The 20,328-nt window shown below is 40.8% G+C and overlaps 1 protein-coding gene across 3 annotated transcripts in view; it reads left to right on the forward strand.

The window, feature by feature from the left end:
• The first annotated feature begins 556 nt into the window (after positions 1-556).
• Positions 557-20,328, forward strand: part of otud7a (OTU deubiquitinase 7A) — a 37,974-nt gene continuing 18,202 nt past the window's right edge. The window contains exons 1-3 of one of the 3 annotated variants that reach the window (XM_041039131.1): positions 557-686; positions 15,830-15,959; positions 19,533-19,686. In XM_041039131.1, coding sequence (XP_040895065.1) covers positions 19,602-19,686 — 85 coding nt within the window. In that variant the 5' untranslated portion in view covers positions 557-686; positions 15,830-15,959; positions 19,533-19,601. Of the gene's footprint in view, positions 687-12,783; positions 12,916-15,829; positions 15,960-19,532; positions 19,687-20,328 lie in introns of those variants that run through there. The other 2 variants (XM_041039132.1, XM_041039133.1) reach the window with 2 other exon arrangements.

Here is a 20,328-nt window from a genome sequence, read left to right on the forward strand (position 1 = left end):
ATGTAATGTGAATGTGTGTGAGGGAACCATGGTAAACGTTTTATGTTGACAGGAGAATAATGTAACAGTCAGTTGTAAAACCAGTAGTGTTTTGTGTAGTAATATGTATTTCAGATATTGATTGCAGGTACCTGGATTTTTTTTTCTCGACTAAAGAGAAAACTTTAATCTCAAAACGATTTAACAAAACAAACAGAAAACATAATTTACAGCCTACTTCTGCTTGTTTTATGAACTATTTTTGAAGAACTACGTTGCATGGCGGAAGAATATTGTCATTTATAATTGCTACTATCTTATTATGTTATCCATAGCTATCTTAACGTTCATTGCGGTTTGAAACTCAGTCACCGGGAGTATTTGTTTCCCTAATATTGCCCTTTTTTATTTGCTAAGCACCAAGTGGCTTAATTTAAGTGAAGTGTCTTGTTTTTGCTCAGACACAGCGGCCTCTCGCGGCTCCTGGCCGGACGTGAATCCGAGGGCGTGTGCCAACGCTCCTCACCGGCTGACGTCACGGCGCTGTCGGAGGAGGCGTGGCTTTGTTCTGCTGCAGCGGAGAAATATGACATGGGGATGAGCGAGAGGGAGAGGGAGAGAGTGAGACGGCCTGATAGGAATTAACGGTTCGTCAGAGGTCTGGACCGAAAACGTTACGATGGGGAGTAATGACTGAAAAGAGAACGGTAAGAGACAGACCTGCTTTTGTTTATTTATGTTCCCCCCCCCCCTCGTCACATACAGCGCGACGGGCCGATTCATGGCTCATTTGATAGTGAACACAATGGGCTGCCACTGCAGACAGGTGCACCTGCCTTTATGCGAGTACGTGCCTCGATGCATTCAACTTCAGGTTCCGTGCGAATACCTTTATTTTAGGTCGAAGGCGAATACATCGAGGCCACAGATCTCATCGACGGTTTGGGATGAGACGTTAGCCGGAGTCTCACAGTTTAATGCTGTAAACATGGATGTGTATCTTGAATCTGTATGCTTAGTCACAGACCTTTGTGATTCTGATTCTATAGTAGCTATATAATCTGAAACAGATGAGTGAATTTTGTGATGCTAGCTTGTCTTATAACAAATAGCCCATTAGCTTCTTGAGGCTATGAAGCCTTTAAGGCTATAGTTCTTTCTACAGACATGGAATATTAATCATCACAGTGTATTTTGGGCCAGATGGGTTTACATGTAGATGATGAGGAAATACATAACAGCTACATGTTTCATATGGTAAATCTCAGCAGTCTCTGTTAATTCTAAAACATAGGAAGCTGTACAATAACTGCAGATACCACTGTCTGGTTTAAATTCTGGTGGCCACATACGTTTCTTTTATTGTTGGCCTGGTTCACAATATCTCCCAACTGTGCCTGTCTGTAAAGATGGTGAGGGCACTAATTCATCGCTATGGTATTTTCAAAAGCACATTTATATCCCCTGACAAAGACCTACATGATAAAACCTTTAATCTATCACTAATATCAGCTTATATTTGAGCTGGGTACAACACTAGTGAAATAAAGTCTGCCACAATTTCCTCTGGGTCATGTGTAAGCTGATGATTTACATCAAATCAGCTTGTTTGCTGGCTTAACTTTACAACTTATTCAGCCACCTATTACCCCTATCTAAATTCTTTACTCAGGTTTTTGAGACGAGCAGCTGACAGTAGTCGAGTCTGATTTGGAGACAGCTCGAATAGACGGGGCAAAGCTACAAAGCAGGGCCCGTGGCTGCCAGGCCAAGCCAGGCCATGCCAGCTCCATAGAGGGCTTCAGTGCAGCAGGGCACTGGGGAGAGGGCGCTTGGCACCTGATCAGTAACCACAGTGAATTCTGTTCCTGTCACTGGCATTTTGCTACAGAAAAGCAGAGCAGAGATGACGGTTGTTGTTGAACTCAGTTGGGCTTTCATGTTACTGTAGCGGTGCCGTTTTATCAAACTGCTTTTCGACTGATACAAAATGACATTCCTTTGCAAACATCTGTGCCGATTGTGCGCTACCTACTTCAAAAACCTCAGCAGAGAAATTACCCTCATAAGCTTTCACTGTTTAAAAAAAACAAGAAAAGAGAAAAAAGATTGCTTAATCAAAACATTCTCTCACTTTACATTTCTTCACATTTTGCAACAGGGCTCCGAGCAGTAATATTGTGTTTTTCCACTGGTATCATTGGGCAGGGATCTAAAAGAACCATCAAAATAAATCATCTGGACCCCTGAAAAGCACCTGCAAAGGGGGCTTAAATCTGCTGTTTCCTTTCAAAAGAATTCCATGTCTCCATGCCTGATTCCCCCAAAGTTTAGTCCTTCAGAGGAGATGAAATGAGTCAAGTGCCCATGGTAATCACGGCCCAATCACTGCAGGGCTTTGAAGTGGGCCCTGTTCCTCAGACATCTCTACAGGTGGGGAAGCAATGTTAAGTGTTCTGTCTACAGGCGGAGGGAGGTCAGCTAGAGGCCATGGAGCCAGCCAGAGGGGCTCCTCTCATGCATACATCAAATTAGGGGAGGGTGGAGGGGTTACTGGTCACCCTCCCAGAGTCACTGCACTGAGGTCACATGTGAGTCTGTACACAGGCCTAGATGTTGGAATTTGTGTGTGAATGGAAGTATGAGCTGTCCCCCCAAATCACAGACAAATTAAGTAGTAACTTGTACCATTAAGCTTTAACAAATCCTTACACTAGTATTCCCTTTCATGCTGTGAAAGAGGCTGCAACCACATATGTGCTATAATACGCTGACTGCAGAAAGCATTTAACCATGATTTATGAACATTTTTATAGAAAACCTAGACTTAACAGTGTTTATCCGCAAGGTTAGAGATTGTGTTTCTGTTTGTCTGATGTTGATGTCTGAATTGTTGGAGGCTGTGGCTTGTAACCGTAGCCTTTAGGGAACTATAGACCTGTAGGTTTCTGAGGAGATATTTGGAAGACTGGACCTTAGCCATGTCAACTTTGGAATTTACTGAAGCTAGAAAATCCTAATTTGAATCACAGTAAAGAAACATTGACGAGGCTGAGGTGGGAAGAAGAAGTGGCAACCACCCTGGCTGACTGTCAACGGCTGAGACACCTGTCAATCAAGCACCCTCCAACAAACACGGTCCTCTTTCACCCTTAACGCTGTGCTAATGAACGCAGTTTTTTTTTAAATAAACAAACACAAAAGGAAGTGACATGAATTATAAAGAGAGAATTGAGGGGCTTCCCCATTAACATGGAACACAGACAGTTTTCTTTAAGGTAGTATCTAACAGTCAGCATTGCTGTCTGATATCTAAAACTAGGAATAAACCTGTCAGGGCTCAGTGTAGTCCTTTTATCTGACACTGACACAAAAAAATCAAGTTGTTGAATCCAGATGCTGAAACCAGGACCTGTTGGTTTAACACACAACTGAAAGCCATTGGATTAAATGCTGTTTGATTATTACAAACATTTTCTTTTGCCAAATTTGAACTGCATGAACTTTGATAGCATATGTGCGGATTAACACCTTTATGATTAATTTCAAGGGTTTGAGGCTGAATTAAATGAGGAAGGATTATTATTATTATTATAAAATGTATAATGAGGAAGTATAAGTATTCCCCCAGGAGACGTCAGACCTGAATTTTTTACATTATTGTACCATAGATTGCGAGTGATTATGGCGTCACAATGGCAGTTGAATTTCCCGTTAACTCTAAAGTTTTGCAACGGAAAATGTTTCTGTGGAACATTTTATGACAACCAAAGCTTGGTGTTTTGAGGGCGTGCTTCTTGGATTAAAACAGTGACTTATCAACCGTGTTTGCCCGGCATTCTTGTTTTTCAGTTACACACAATGTCCAAGATTGAACTGTCTTCACCGATGAGAAGGTGCTGTGATCGAGGCTGAGGGTGTGACATCCTCAGAAAGAAAGAGAAACCACAGGTTGTGTGTTTGACAAAGAATTTTCTCAGCCGTCATCCAAATGTGACACAAGCAGCAACAGGAGTTGGATGTTATGTTTTGCCAAGAAGACATCCTCTGTGACAGCCATAGCCTGTGTGTGTGTGTGTGTATGTGTTGTACACCCATGTGTGTGTCTGCGTCTCTGGCACCTAATTGCATTTGTGTTGCTTCGCTTGTCTGGTGCTCAGTCTGGGAGCAGGCGGGCTGCTGGAGACATCAGCCATTGTAACAATCTCGCCACAAGGCCCGGTGGGCACAGCCATCCCCTGTCCTGCCTCGAATCAGCAAGGGAGCAGTTTCTAAATCAAACAGAACACTGTTGCACAGGATACCCTTGGTGACTCAATTTAGATTCATCCAGGCCCACAGTGTAGGTCATTTTCATTCATTCAGAAAAAGAGGTCAGGCCTCCTTTTCTCTGCAAAACCCAGCTGCATTTGTTGGAAACTCGGTGTATCTCCATTTTGTCTCGGTTTATTTTGGTTGAAGAAGATATTAGAAAGAAAATGCAGGTTAGACACTACACCTGAAAAAAGTAGAGCAGCAGCGCTGTTCAACTTGCTTTCCGCGTTATTCATTTTCTTAAGCAGAGAAAACAAATGCTCTGCTGTTTGTCACTGTCACTGCCCTTACTTTCATCTTTTCTCCATAAGATAACAGTGCATCTCATCAAAACATTGGGAAGTCAATTTGCCTTTTCTTTCAGCCATAGTAATATTTCCTCCATCTTTGCTGTTTCCTCTCCGGTGAGATGAAGAAGAGATCTGAGATGACTCAAGAGGGAAGTGAAGTAGAGTTGTTTTCTGGACTATATTTATCTTATGAAGATTTGCAGGGAACCTATTTTGACGTCACTGTCTGTTACCAGTCATACTGTTGCTCGTACATTCAGATTAGTATTAATTTTGGTGGAGGTCTGCTCTGATTATTTACAGTGCCGCTTTGTTCCTCCCACGTTTTTTTATACCTCTTCCACACACTTCACAGTCATAGACTTATGTGTGCCCCCCACCACCGACATTTCATACTTTCCCTACATTAGAGAAAGCCCCATGTGAGGTCTACATGGATATGTAGATGGGTTTGCTGGGGATTTCCAAGAAGCTGATAACTTAAACTTAAGGACTTAAACAATAAATAAATAAATTAATATGTTTTAAAATAAATCATCATTCTCTGTAATTGCTGTGCTTTTGTGAACATTTTAGTACCTTAAAGTTATAATCCTGAAGGTTTCAGTCTTGGTTGATTTAGTGGTGCCTGTGGTTGGTAGTTGTAACAGCAAGTGCAGTTTATCACTACAGGTCCCAAATTTCTGGTGGCAGCAAACACTCCTTGAAGTACCCACTGAACGAGCTTCCAGGTTGACATTGAAAATGTCAGCCAGAAATATTGAAAATGAGAACTGAACATTGAAAATGTCAACCAGAAATAGTATAAATAATGGGGCTGGATTTAATAAAAATTTGAACACTTTGAAATTGGGTTGAGGGTCTGAAAAAGCACTGCACAGCCATAAAAAAAAAACTTGAATTTGAACCTGCACTCTTAACAGTTGTTTTGGGGTTTGTTCCACAGCTAAACAGTGCCTGGTTAATGCCACATCAGTGACTAAATGTTATTCCAAACATATGCTCAGCAAATCCACAAAGAGCTGGATAAGCTGCTGACTTTGTACCGCGCAGATTACTCCAGCTGTCACATCAGAAATTATACAACGATCAATAATTTAAAAAAAAAGGCATACTATGTTACATCTTTTTTGGCAATCTCCTAAAAACCCTGTAATTAAGAACTTCTATCAGGAGCTTAATTGGCCTAAACTGGCCACTTAAAAGTGTATATAGTGAATAACAAAAACGGTCTTTGAAATAAATCAGACCATGGGCTGTACAGTGCCAGATCAATCAATCACTTAATCTAACCAGCTCTGTTGATTCTAAAACCCTTTTTTTTTTTTGGTGTAAACCCTTTGAACCATAAAGGGCAAACACTTGCATACATGTATCATCCGTCATTACAACATAATCAAATGTCAGTAGCTGTTACTTGTCTGAGTATGATGCATCTTTCCTCCACAATGCACCCACGCCCATTGAATGCCCTCTCTGTGGGTGTACTTGAGGCCAGTTTTGAGAACACGCATCAGACAAAGTTACTTAGCCCAAGATTTATTTTTTCATCCAAGAAGCCAATGTAAAAGTTTATATCGCAAATCTTTGCAGAGCTTGGATCCATTAACCTCTCACAAGGATAATTGTCCATCCTGGCCTTGGGTAATGGGAATAAATAATGGATCAGATTCATAATATCTGCACTTCTTTTGCAGTCTCCATCAATTGGTGACTTGGGCTCTTGTCAAGTATCCTCGACAGGCACAGCTCGGGTGTCAGATAAAACTGGCTGTTGCAGTTAGCAGGAGTTTCATTTCGATAGCTAATCGTTGTTCCTTGAGCTGAACTGACCACAGTAAACTGCAGTAAGCGCTTGGGGGCCTGTTTCTCAATTCAGGGTCATTTGTACCTTCCTTCAGTAGGTTTACAAATGCCAGATGACTACAGTGAGCAGTGCATTCTGTCCTGCTCTCCTCTTTTTGTGCAAGTTTTTATGCCTCTGCGTCAGTGCCAGCTGTGGCTGAAGGCAATAAGTTTTCGGGTTGTCCGTCTGTTCGTCTGTCCCATTCTTTTGAATCTGATATATCAGGAACGCTTGGAGAGACTTTCATCACATCAGGCACAAACGTCCCTGTTGTGTCGATCTTCAGTGCTGCCGGGTTGTGAAGCATCCATCAGAATTTGTAGCTTCTTTGCAGCAACATCCATATTTGAAGCATTTTGTACTGTCATGGCTACAACTTTGTGTTCTGTCAGCTTTACTGGCCGAGCATGTGAACACAGACAAGGAATTTGACTTGAATACTCATACCCACTCATAACTACAGTATTTTGCAAACAAGACTGTTTTGCCATCAAAGAGGAATTAGTTAATTCCATATTCAGACATTAGTGTCGCAACTCAAGCTAATTTTACACATATAGTATAATGTAGGTGGCAGGAAAGGTGACTAACTTTATGTCTAATTTATTTATTTATTTTTTGAGTGTGGGGTCAGCTGACTAAAGGAAGAGCTCTACCCTCTTATTATTTGTGGTAATTGATAACTAGCACAGAAGTGGTGATTAGATCACCATTGCATTCTTGTGGAATAGCCAGAATACTTCAGGATCCAACAGGGTTATCGGTTTTAATGTCTTTTTCTTCAGATACTAAATTAAGAATAAGGTTATGTGATATTGGCCCTTCCACCTACTTGAATGTACATGCATAACTATGCAAGCACCCACACACAGGATCAATCCACTAGTGGTGCCACAGTGTACAATACGGGTATTGTGAGATGTAGAAACTGAGATATAACAGGTGTCAAAACAATCTCTTCTAGTATTTCCTTTTTTACTGGAGTTTCTGTGGAGATAATGAAGTTGGAATTTTCAGGGCTAATTGTAAAACACGTGACTGCTCTGTGATTGAAGCAGAGTTTCAGCTACATACCATTATTTCCTTGATATTTCTGTACATTTGAGATGCTTGTTTAAAGCTACAGGTGATCTAGCCAGCGTGACATTGTGCAGTGCTTTGCAGTAAATGCCTTTTTCCTGTTTTTTTTTTTGTTTTGTTTTGTTTTGTTTTTCCCATGGTACCAAAATGAAGTAATCAGGTTGACAAGAGAACATGAAGTACTGCATATCTGCTTAGCTTACCTATATGTGGCTCTGTGTGTGTGTGTGTGTGTGTTTATATATCAAACTGTAAACATCCCTTGGGCTTAGATGTAAAAAAAAAAACGTATATCCCCCCAATTATCACATATCTGTAGGTGATGTCAATAATCTGTGCAGATGAAGCCAATCCACCATCATATTTACAGCAGAAATCATCTAAAGATGTTGTGTGTTCACACAACTCAGCACAAGCTCAAATAGGAAACACCAGCTGGTTTCAGCACGTTGGTCTGTTTATCTCACGTGGGATCAGAACATTCAGATTCAGATAATAAGCAGTTCTTTATGTCTCTTCTGTATATTTCTTACATCTTTGCTTCCCTGCTTGAAACACAGGCTGCTAAGCGTGTAATTTATATCCACGGCATACTGTGGATAATTCTCCGCTTTCTTTGGCATCTCCTTCAAATCAACAGAAAGTCAGGAACCCTCTGCTTTGGTAAGGCCTCGGCCTGTCACAGCTGTCTGCTTGTGGCACTCTGTCGAAAAGAGGTACTGGCCGCTGTGGTAGGAGGGGGGGCTGGAGGGATTGACATTTTAAGGGGTTATGATCTTGTTCTGTGCCTCTCAGCAACCAGTTCTTTGTCTGGGTGCACGCTCGCTCTGTTGGAACTATCGAGTCGATTTGACTTGACTGTAAGGTGAGGCAGAAGAATTATCGGTTGCTTTGTTCAGTGGATTTATTGCTTGTAGTGTAAACACTGATCATATTTTTGGTGGGGCATACATGATGCGCAGCCTGTCGTTTTTGTGTCTGTAAGTAATTGAAACCACAGGTGAAGCAGTAAAATTTACGACCGTGATGGTAAATTTAAATTCTCATTCGGCTGGCTCATAGCCCGAGCTTCTTAACTTTTCACAAAGACTGAATTTTTCTAGAAACACTAGTCTGCCTCAGGTATGTATACACAGCTCAAAGCTCATGCTGTCCACTGCAGCATTAATCCAAAATTTACCTCAAATATTAATGTGATGATGCATTAAGTCCAAATTGACAACAACTGTCTCCACTCCATGCATATGCTGCCCTGGCAGTGTGCAGTGCAGGAATGAGATGTAAAGTGACATTATTGCTTCCAGCAGCATCTTTCTCACAGCATGTGAAAGGCTGCTGCACAGAAGCTGGCGTGTTTTTTTTTTTTTTGTTTTGTTTTTTAAGTTTAGAGCAGGGTTAAGCAAGTGAAAGAGAAAGTATTTATGTGAGTGTTTGTGCACGGCTTCATTACAGACTCTGTCTATAAGTCACGACTTAAGAGTATTACACTTCCTTTCTGCTGTGCATTAAACAGGAGTGGTCAGTCCTTCCACCTTCTTGGCGTTCTCTCAGATGGTCTGTCCGTCTTCTTGTCTCTGGAAGTGGGGCTGAGTAGTTGATTTCTCAGGGTGTGGGGGTGATCTGAGGTCACAACATAGCTTTCTGTGGGTCTTAAAGGCAGGGGAAAGTCCCACTAGTGAGTACAGCATAATGGAGGGATAAGGAGGAACTCAGCACACTCCCAGGTGGTGACTGGAGAGAGAGAGAGAGAGACAGACAGACAGACAGAGATGGAGCTCTCAAAAATCAAAATGGCTAATCTTGATGAGCCTGAAGAGCCCTTGCTCGAACATATCGTCCCAGGCACTGATTGAAACGTGTCACACATTCCACAGGCTGCCTATGATGTTGTCTGGCATGCACACACACATGCACACATTTGCTGTCCCTGTACGCTTCTTACTGGTAATGCGCATACACTATCACTGCAAATACAAGCTTGCCATTGTGGCTGCAGGAGGAGGAGGAAGAGGAGGAGGAGGAGGAAGGACTCAGATTGAGGCTGACTGACTGATATGAAGGCTGAATAGCAAGTGGTGCTTCCACTCTCCATTGAAATTCACTGATTGAATCTTGTGCTCTCAAGCAAGGACTTTGAAATAGTGGAAGTGCTTAGTTTGTAGTTTGGTGAGACATTATAATATCCCATTACATGAATTTCCCATGCCACTTAAGTGTGCCGTGTTATGAGTTATGCTAATGGATTGTGTTGGTTATTCGCTACTGATGCAAGGTGGAAATGATCTGTTTGACTGGACTTGTGCTCATTTGTTTTTCCAGCATGCAGTTACCCCAAGTCTAACATAATGGTATTTTCCATTGCTGTATCTTTCCGTTTCTGCCTTTATTCATTGAGTTACATCAATAATAGCTGTGCATCAACACCGTTTTGAAACTGCTGTCTGGTTTCACTGTTTCCATCTTGTAGTGTATTAAAATAACAGACTTTTTTTTTTTTTTCTCTGACTGAGAGGTTTGACATTTTGCTGTGCGCAGGCATGTGAATAAGTACTGGATAAGAATGAATGCCATCTTTTATTAGCTGTCTTCTGTGTTTTGGCAGCCCTTTGCGGACGCACTTGTTCTGTTAGCTTTGAGATTGATGAACACACTGAGGGGACACTGAGCAGTGAACATGCACTGATTAGTGTTTTTGCATACACACACACACGTGTTTGTGTTCTCACACAGTCACGTGCTACAAGGCTGAGGATCATAGGGTGCTGAACACAGCAGACACAACCTGTTCCTGTTGGTGCTTGGAGCAGGAGGAGAAGGAGGAACTATTTGGGGTTTAAGAAACTTCATTTGTGTTTAACCAACAAGCCCACATCTTATGTCTGGCCCTCGCAGGACTGGTCTTTTGCCACTATTTTGTCAACCAGGCTCAGGTTTTAGGTTTCAGAGGCCCTGTTGACACTTTGGACTATTACCGCCTACTGTGGTGGGGAGCTGTGAAGTGAGTTAGTCCTTGAAAATCAGATGGCGTTGAATCAGTCGCTGAGATTAACTGTGTCATTCATAAATGTTGTTGAATATTGTATATACTTCCTTTTTCTCATGTCACATTTATTTACAACAACAAACCGACAAATCTGCTGTTTGTGCGGGCAGTCTTTATGAGAACGTACTGTATGTGGCTTTAGTGAGTTATCTTTTTTTCAGAGGACATATCATAGAAACAGCAATTAGCCGGGAAATGATTACACATGAAAATAAAAAGATGAATGCGTTCAAGAACAACATATTGCCCAAATCAGGTGGTACAGACCCACCAAAGCAAGATGTAGGGCAGCTAATGACTATTTTCATTATCGATTAATGTAAAGATTTGTTTTTGATTATTCTTTTAATATTCATTCTATTAATGTCAATGGTAATGTCCTCAAATGGCTTGTTTTGTTTAACCAACAGTCCAAAACCCTAAAATATTCAGTGCACGAAGATTAAGATTAAGACTACGAATAAGAAAAAGAGAAAAAACAGCAAACGCTCTCATTTCAGAAGCTGGAATCAGCTATAGATATATATATATATATGAGATATATATATAAGGCATATGTACTGTATGTGTTAAAAATATTTCAGCCCTTAAGGTCTATATTGAATAATAATAAAATCAAGAAAACCCTCCTCAGGTGCTGGGCCTCCTCTCCTCTCCTCTCCTGGCTGGAGGTGGGTTGGAGGCTGACACCAGATGTTCTGCCACTGGCAGGTTCTGCAGCAGCTTGTCACAGTGTGACATCCAGTCTTTATAAAAAGGTACAATTCATCCACCATCATCAGACTAATCAATTTTACACTTTGTCAAGTCAGGACAGTCTTGCAGCAGGGGGAGGGCATGATGAGACTCTTTCTTCGTGACAGGATTTACTTCACGTTCAGTTTTCTTCTGGCTTAGTGCTACGGTAAATGTTAGAGTTTGTTAGGTGAAAGAAGCATCATTACATTTTATAATTCAGTGACAGCCTTTTTGTTGCTGTTTACATTGAGGAGTATAAGATAGATACCACTTTAGATAGACTTCATTTATCCAAAGTGGGAAATTTGTTTCCATTGAAGTCTTCACACTTAAAAAAACAGATTAACACACAAACACTTAAACACTAATAAGCTAATATTGCTGAAATGTTTTGTATTACTGGACTTTTCCTAGTATAGTAATTCTACAGTTATAATTTTGAGTAGGACTTTATTTTAAATGTACTTATATCGTAACTAGTAAGTAAGAGATACTAATTTCTCCAATGACAAAAGCCTCAATCACAATAGTGTAGTAAAGTAGTGCATCATATTGTTTGGTCTCTCTGTGTTGCCCCTCCTCAGCTCAGTACACTGCATGCTTTCCCTCTGAAGCAAAGGCCTTTACGGTTGTTATAAGGGTTCTATGAAGTCAGAAGTCAAAGCAGACAACACAAGTTTATGGAAAATGGAGACAAAAACATAAATTATAAGACTCTTGTTATAAATATAAATGAATGATGCCTAACAGAGTGTAAAGGACAGGGTTTCCCCTCACAGCATCAGTATTTTATGTTGTAGCATACAGTCCACTTGGAGCACTCAAGTGTACTCTGACATCTACATAAATTCACATTTGCAAAATATAAAAATCTAAGCCAAAGCATAACTGCTAATGTATACACTCTGTTTAACCTTGATGCACACGTATCGGATTTACTGCCGGACCATTGTATTCTAGTTCTGGAGGAGATGTAGCGCAAAGAGTAGAGCATTAGTGTTTGCACGGTATGTTCAACCTCCCACCTGCTGTGTATCTGCCTTGCATGTGGGCGATCACCTCTCACTATGGAGACAATTATCTTAGTTATAACTCATCCCATTACGGTAAAATTGCTACATACATGCATGTGCATCATGGAAAAATAACCTGTAGCGCATTTAGTTGTGGTGGTGGAAAAGGTAATCTGTATTGAATGACTCTATGTGGAACCTACTGTGCATTGTCCTTCCTGTGTTTTATCTATATTATACTCTGAAGTATTCACAGAGTAAATCCCACAAGTCTTCATTGTTAAATTTTGTAGATTCACTCCCACCAAGTCATTTCACACTTTATAATCAGCCAACTGGTTTGCTGGCACTTTAAAGTAGTGAACCTTCAAAAAGTGTTAAACATTAAAAAAAAAAAGGAAGTAGTGGGTGGGAAGCTAATGTGCGCTATAAGCATGCATAATGTAGGGTGATTTTGCATTTAATTATATTTGAGGTTGAGTTTTAAACAGCTGTGTTTGGGAGATTTTTAATTGTTTCACAGGTTAAGTAGTGATACCATATTTCTCCTCTGAGAAAGGATTAATTTGATTTAAGCACCTATAAAGCCTCTCATCTGAAGAGTTCACACAGGTAGGTTTACTGTCTTGTGGCATAAACTGTCAGCTGATAATGATTGATTTTGTATGGTGGTAATTACTGTTCTAGAAGCTACAACTTAAACGCCACCTAAGTAAAAAGGGGTCTTGTCTTATGGTCCTTAAATCCTAAACATCAGCATTGTACTGCTCACAGTGGGTCAGATTCAGCAGCTTCCCAGCTGGCTCCTTTGCATAGTCTGTTTTTTTACAAGGCTCGGTCCAAAGCATGACTGTATTTATTTTTTTTTAAAAAGTGTGTAAGCTTACATATATTAAGAGGGTGTTTCAGTCATTTATATAAAATTTAACGCTAAAGGGTACCTCTGACGGAAACTGAGATTAAATTAACCAACAATTTGAGACTCTTTGATTTCACACTTGTATTGCCGCAGTGTCTGTGCTGGTGAATACTGTGGCGTTGGAGGATAATTAAGAGGACAGTCGTCCCGTGTTTGTGCAGGTAGAAACAAATCCTTCGTCTCTGTTTTTCACTATCTACAAACGTGTCCTTGTAAATACGGAGGGACTGCGGGCAGAATGCTCACGGGTCAGTGGACCATAGGATGCAAACAATACAGTGTGTGTTTGCCTATAAGGAGAATACACAACTTGACTCTGTTCTGTTACTCAGACCTGTATGTCTGCTCCTCAGATGTATAATATGAAGTGCTCTTGTGGGTGAAAATAGCTGGTTGCAAGGCCACTCACTTCCCCCAAGGTTTCAGGCTCAAAGTGTTTGTATTGAAGCCATAAGATCAAAGATACAGCCTGTGCTGAACATTGCCTGTTCATCTCTGACCTAAATACACAGTGCTAACATACACACTCTGAATGATTTCTGCATGTACAAGTTTGCAGTACGTACTTTCAATATTGTGAGTCGGTTTTTTTTGTCAACTCTAAAATCTGTTGTTCTGCTTTCATTAATAGATTTTTGTAAAATTAAATATCATAGCCAACCAGTTTGAGGCACAGCAATTCCTGAGGAGAAATTACATGACTAATTATTAATTTGATATTCATACCATCCCATGAATATTATGTATTATATTAAGTAAATTTCCAAGTACTTTGAAAATGAAAGAATTCAGTGATGGAATAAGTGCCGGTATTCAGACCAGTATAAACACACAGTATAAAAAATACTCCATTAAATTACAAGTCTAGCATTAAAAACTTTACCAGAGTAACTTAGAGATATTGGCAAAACATGTACTTAAAGTAACAACTGTAGAAGTACTCATTTTTCTGCAATGCCCCCTGTCATTGTGTTGCAAAGCTGTATAATTGGATAATTATTAGTTTAAACATTTTGAAAGCAGAACACATGTTTTACAGGTCGAATCTGAATCTGCAAGGAGTTTTCTCTTGTAAAGTAAAAGTATAAAGTAGCATATAATGAAAATACTTTCCACCAGTGAAAGGATTTGAGCGAGGCCTGTGCCATAGTGAAACAATGAGGAGAATTTGGTCATTTGGTCGGTGAGGCGTACTCATACTGAAATGTTAGTTGTGATCCAGGATGAGACGTTTGTAATACCAGGACAAACGCTCTATTTTAGAACTTCTGCTTAGTTATTTTTCAACACATGTAATTTCCCTTGTACTTATAGTCAGTATTTGTCAAGGAACTTCTGCCTCAGTTGAACATCCTTGTACTATTTCCAGACCTGCTGATTATTAGTCCTTCTTTTAAATATACATGTTCCTTTCTAACAGCCATCAGTAACTACGGCTGAAGTAGGTATAGTTTCTCCACAGTTGTTTGTCATTTTTCAGATCAAACTGCATCAACTAACATATTAGTAATGGTTAAACCCACTGATTTCAATGCTGCACTTTGATTTCTATTATTTTAAAGATGAGATCTGTCTAATATTAATCACACGGTGCTGTGGACGAAGTTGCCGGAAGAGACTGTACAAATAAACAGAGGACACGTCCAGTTTATGAACCTTTTTACTGTCTGCTCATGTGAATTATGCATGACACTGAAGTATATTTCAGTCCCACTTAGGAGGGCTTTGACACTCACTCCTCAGCACTTGCCAGTATTCTGCTGAAAGGGTGGTGTGATCCACCAGGGAAGATGGCAGAATATCCACCGAGTTTCCACTGTGGCTGCTCTCACACTCTCCTCTCACAGTTTCCATGTGTGTATGTCTCCACACACTACATAATCACATCTCTGCCTGCTGTGTCATGCAGGATCATCCTGGAACACAACAACCCACCGGTGACCTTCTCTGCCTTTACCGGCATCAGCATGTTATAGCATTTCATTACGTAAAAGCAGAGATCGTGAGACTAACGCTGCACTTTCTTTACCACGTTGGTGATGGTGTCACATACACACCTGCATCTTAGTATGAGAACCTGAAAATGTGATTACGGCAATGTAAATAGTTAGAAGGTGGGGGGGTCGTGGGAAATATGTACTGCTTTCAAGTGCTGCTGCCCCCCAGACTTCAGGTTGTTTGTAGCTATTAAATGTTTGTGAGCATCTAAGAGGAAATGACACTGCTTCACTGAGACTTTACAACAGCTGTCGGGTGTCATTACACACATCTCAAAGCCACATTTTATTAAAGAATTATGGAGAGCTAAGAAATAAATCTTTGCTTTTCAGTCAATAATCTAGTAACAATGAAAGTTTAAGTGTTCACGGGTAATACTCTGTCAGTTGGATGATCACTGGGTAGACAGAGTGGTTTCTAAATGACACCTGATGAACGTAATGACTTTAGGGGTATTTTTTGATTAGGGTGTTTACTCAAATGTAGTTGCTCATGTGTGTCGGTTGGGTGTTTTACAGTCGCTTCAAACTGAACTCAGCCACTCAGAACTGAGGGTCATAACTTTCTGTTTCAGGAAGATCACTTTCAGTGTTTCACTGTGCATTTCAGGGTTGTCTGCATCCCCAGTGTCTTCCTCTCCGCTGCTGCCTCTGAAGCCATGGACTAGAGCTGCGTATGGTCCTCACAGTCCTGTGGTCATCAGATGGCTTCTCAACAACTGTCAGCGAAAATACAGAAAGTAAGTGTGTTAAAAAAAGAAACAACAAAAATGTTGATTTGCAATAATATAGTATACATTATCACTGACAGTGGCTAAATAACACTAAAAGGATCAGGGTGGAGGTATTCTTCATTTTCCTGTTATCAAGCATTGCTTGTGTGGCCAAAGCTTGATTTCTAACGCTATTTCATAGACCACTGATATCAAAAACTATTGAAAACACAAAAATCAGCAGCACTGCTGCATGGGGGGTAACATCGTCCTTCATTGTGATGTACATGGGCACTGTAGTTTATTTCAGGTCACACCTGCATATGCCCTCCTGGTCAGTTTTCAGATGTTTTACTTGAGTCGAAGTCGAAATACAACATTGCAAAATGACTCCCTCATAAATAAAAGTCATTTACATTAGAAATCTCACTAGTAGAAGAAAAGCAGAAGTGTTATTAGCAAAATGTGCTCAACGTATCAGAGGTAAAAGTATTTGTTATGCAGACAAATGGCACATACTGTATTGACACTGATGCATTCATGCAGAGGAAGTATTGTTGTGTTGTACTGTATTTGGCTGAGCTGGAGCAAATATGAACTACATTTTATTCTGTTGAGTAGTTTAAGATAAGATAAGATAAGATAAGATAGACTTTATTCATCCCACAACGGGGAAATTCAATTGTTACAGCAGCATATAGAAAAAGGTAGAAAACGGCAGTAACAGAAAATATAAAAATAACAATATACAATCCAAAAACACAAAGGAGAAAAACAAAGGCAAAAAGTACTCAGGTTATAAATATTATATACTATATACAAAAGGTGCTTGAGTCTTTGTAAAGAAAGCGACTGGTGATGTATGTAAACAAAAAAACAGAATTTTGGCAGTGCAGAGCAGTAGTATATGTAACATGGTTTCATTATGTGTTGTCATGGTACAACCTCACAACTGTTGGGATGAAGGACCTGCGGTACCTCTCCTTCTTACACCGCGGGTGTAGGAGTCTGTCTCTCCTTCTTACACCGCGGGTGTAGGAGTCTGACACTGTGTCAATGTGTCAATAAACACTGTGTCAATAAATTAAAAGCTTATTTTGCTGTGCTCTTTTCTGTAGTTAAAATCTTCAATCAGCAAAGTAACTAGTATCTGTGGTTGACAAAAATATGTAGTGGGGTTGAAAGAACCATATTTTCCTCTGAAATGTGGGTGGAGCACAGGTGCATAGTAACCTAACATTAAAAAAAAACCTCAAGTGGAGTACAAGTACCACAAAACTGTAATCACACACCACCACTGGTCCTGTTGTATTAATATTCACTGGTACACCAAGTGAGTATCAAACATAGTATTTCCTCCGGTTTTGAGAAATGTTTGTGGATAACCACAGCGCACCACTGTGTTTGGAGTTTTTTTTTCTTTTTCCTTAAATAAAACTATCTAGTATTGACTTGTTTTTGTACAATACGTACACAGAGGTTTGTGGCTGAGACCAGCAGGCATCATAGAGTTGTTGGAAAGTTTTAATAGATGGACTGACACATTGTTGGTTCTCGTCTTTTCATGGAATTAGTTAAAAATAAAGAAAATAGAGACAAATAGACTAATCCTTACAAGCAGATCTCTCTCTAGTTCCCTGCCTGTCAGTGTGTGTCATAATGCTTTCATGTTTTGTAGAAGCATGATACATTATGTGTGACAAATATGGTAATTGTGATTATGAGTAACAGGAAGCTGGACAGTCCCAGCTTCTTCTGGCCCACATGGTTTTATGTCTGATAGAAAAACATCCATTAGGGTGTTTCTGAGTCATAATTACCTCCCACAGGGACAGTGATCTGATTAAGGCTGTTCTTAAGGGAAAAGATGAGGTCATGACTTATAATATTCAGCTATTTCTGTGACTTGCTCCACAACACTAGACTTAAGGCTTTTTGCCCCGCAAAGCAATATTGTGATTCTCACTTGCAGCCTATTATTCTGTATTAGGGCTGGAGTTCAGTGTTCATCCCTAGAGAGTAATTATGCACATATGGTGTCTCTTTGGTCCTCAACGAAGGCTAATACCTCACACACTGACTTTCATCTTTCAGTACTTTTCAATTGAAAGGAAGTTTGCCTTTTGGTATTAAAAGCAAACACATTTTTTGGATCAATCATAATCTCATGATCTCTGACAGTCTTTGGTAGTAGCCGACCACCCTGTGGTTCCTGTAGTTTACATGTGCTTAGATTCTCTCAGTACGATAATGCACATGCAACACAATACAAATGGCTGACAGTAACTAGGTCAGCTAAACTACTGCTTAAGTGCGGCTCTGACTCATTAATAATGCATATGATAAAGACTAAAGTTGCTTGAACAAAGATATTTTTCTCTCTGATGCTAACAATTAAGCAGTGCTCAGCTGTCTTTTTTAATGTCACGAGCCTTTTAATTTTCTTGTGACCATAATACTGGTTGAGATGACATTTCAAATCTGAGATTGCTCTGTCGTGGTCAGTAAAAACTATGCTGTGATGTCCTGTTTATCCTGCTGTCAGAGTAATCCCCTAATATTCCTCAACCTCAGAATCAGGAAACAACGGCATTTGTTTTGCGTCGGCTCTATTTCCAGAGCGGAGTGTCTGTCAGCTCATAACACTGAGCCAAAACCTGATGGACAGTCATGTCACGTGGGGCACACTGAGAGGTGGAGCCTCTCTCCTGCTCTCTGCTCATAGACGTGGGCAGAGTATCTGGATGTCTCCAGCGTGCTCTCGCTCCTCTATAGGCCAAAGCCAGGGACATGACCAGCCTCCAGATCCCCGGTCCGCACACAGAGGCTTGGTGTCAGAGCTGCAAACCTGTGGGTGTTTGTTTCTTCACTGATAATGCTGTGACCTCTGTTTCTGGAATGAAAGCTATGCATGGACTCATTCATTCCATGGGCCGAGGGAGTGAACGCATGTGGTTATTAGAAGTGCTGTTTATGACCTAACAAGGCAATGCTTGTTGATTAATTAGGGCCCTAGTGTTATATAGCCATGATGTAAACATGCTCTCCAGCTTGCATCATACAAAATAACATCACACTGAATCACAGCGCTCCACAAGCGGTCACCAGCCATCCTTCCTCGCTGTCCAGCTCGGAGTATTGATGTGGTTTAAGACACTGGATCATACCCAGAGAACCCCGGTTGACACTCGGTGGCAGGAAGAGGGTCAGCGTTGTTTTGATCACGGGCGGTGGGCCAAAGGCTTTGGAGATAGGCAGGTGTGTCCTGGATACGACCCCTGGCTGTGTTGTTGATATTACATCTGTGCTGCTGGATGTTATGTTATGACTGTTAGCAAGAGCTGGGAGGAGCACTAGGAGTGGAGTGCTATTCACAGTGCGATGAACTATCAGCTGTATGAAGCATTACACATCAGTACAGGCAGGCTGGGGATACTGGCTGGGATTGAAATAAGACAGAGGGACATTTTCTTACAGGGGTTACAGTGAGTAATGTTTTTGGGTTGTTTTTTTTTAAAGCGTGGTTGAAATGGACTTACTGTAAAATTACTGTACTGTACATTTAAGGCCTGTTGTGTTTCTCGTTGCTGCTTTTTCCAGATGAGAACGTGAAGGCTGGCGTCCACCAAGGCCACCGCTGCACCTTGGGCAGCGCACACACATGATCACATGACTCTGGACATGGACGCGGTCCTGTCAGACTTTGTTCGGTCCACTGGGGCAGAACCGGGTCTGGCAAGAGACCTGCTGGAAGGTAAGAGATCACTGCGGTACTGAGAGACACTGTCCTGCACCTTCAAGAGCTAAACTATCATGTACAAGACTCGAAATTTGGGAATTTCTGTTTTGATCAGCTGCTCCCTGTTGTGCTGTGGTTGCACCCAAGTGAGCAGAGGAAATGAAAGAACAGAAGAGGAGAGGAAAGGAAAATAAAGGAAACAAAGGAAGGGAGGAGAGGAGTGGGGCTTGCAACAGTGAGCCAGCTTGCTGATTTAGAGGCCAGTGTGACGGTTTTACGAGTGCACTCCCTAGAGAGAGCTTTGTGCCCATTCATTGGAACTCATTGAGGAGCAGAGTGCTACTGGCACTTGTATAGCTTACATACAGTGCCGCTTGGAAAAAAAAAAAAAAAGACAACACAGGAGAGCAAAAGTGCACATAGCAACAGAATGCTGGTCTGTGGGATTGGATTCGATATCTAGAGACGCAATGTTTTTTTGTGGTTTTGAGCAGACCAGAAGCACGCGCATTCCTGTAAAGAAATGCAGAACTCTAACTGCAGATACAGTCCTGTCTGCTTTATGGGAATAAAAGCAAGCACCACACTAATCAGACTTCCATTAGGGGATGAAATCCTCGTAGAGTGTTTGCAGTACCTATGTGTCCTGGAAATCTT

The sequence above is a fragment of the Toxotes jaculatrix genome, chromosome 5, assembly GCF_017976425.1.
Source record: "Toxotes jaculatrix isolate fToxJac2 chromosome 5, fToxJac2.pri, whole genome shotgun sequence".
NCBI lineage: Eukaryota > Metazoa > Chordata > Actinopteri > Toxotidae > Toxotes > Toxotes jaculatrix.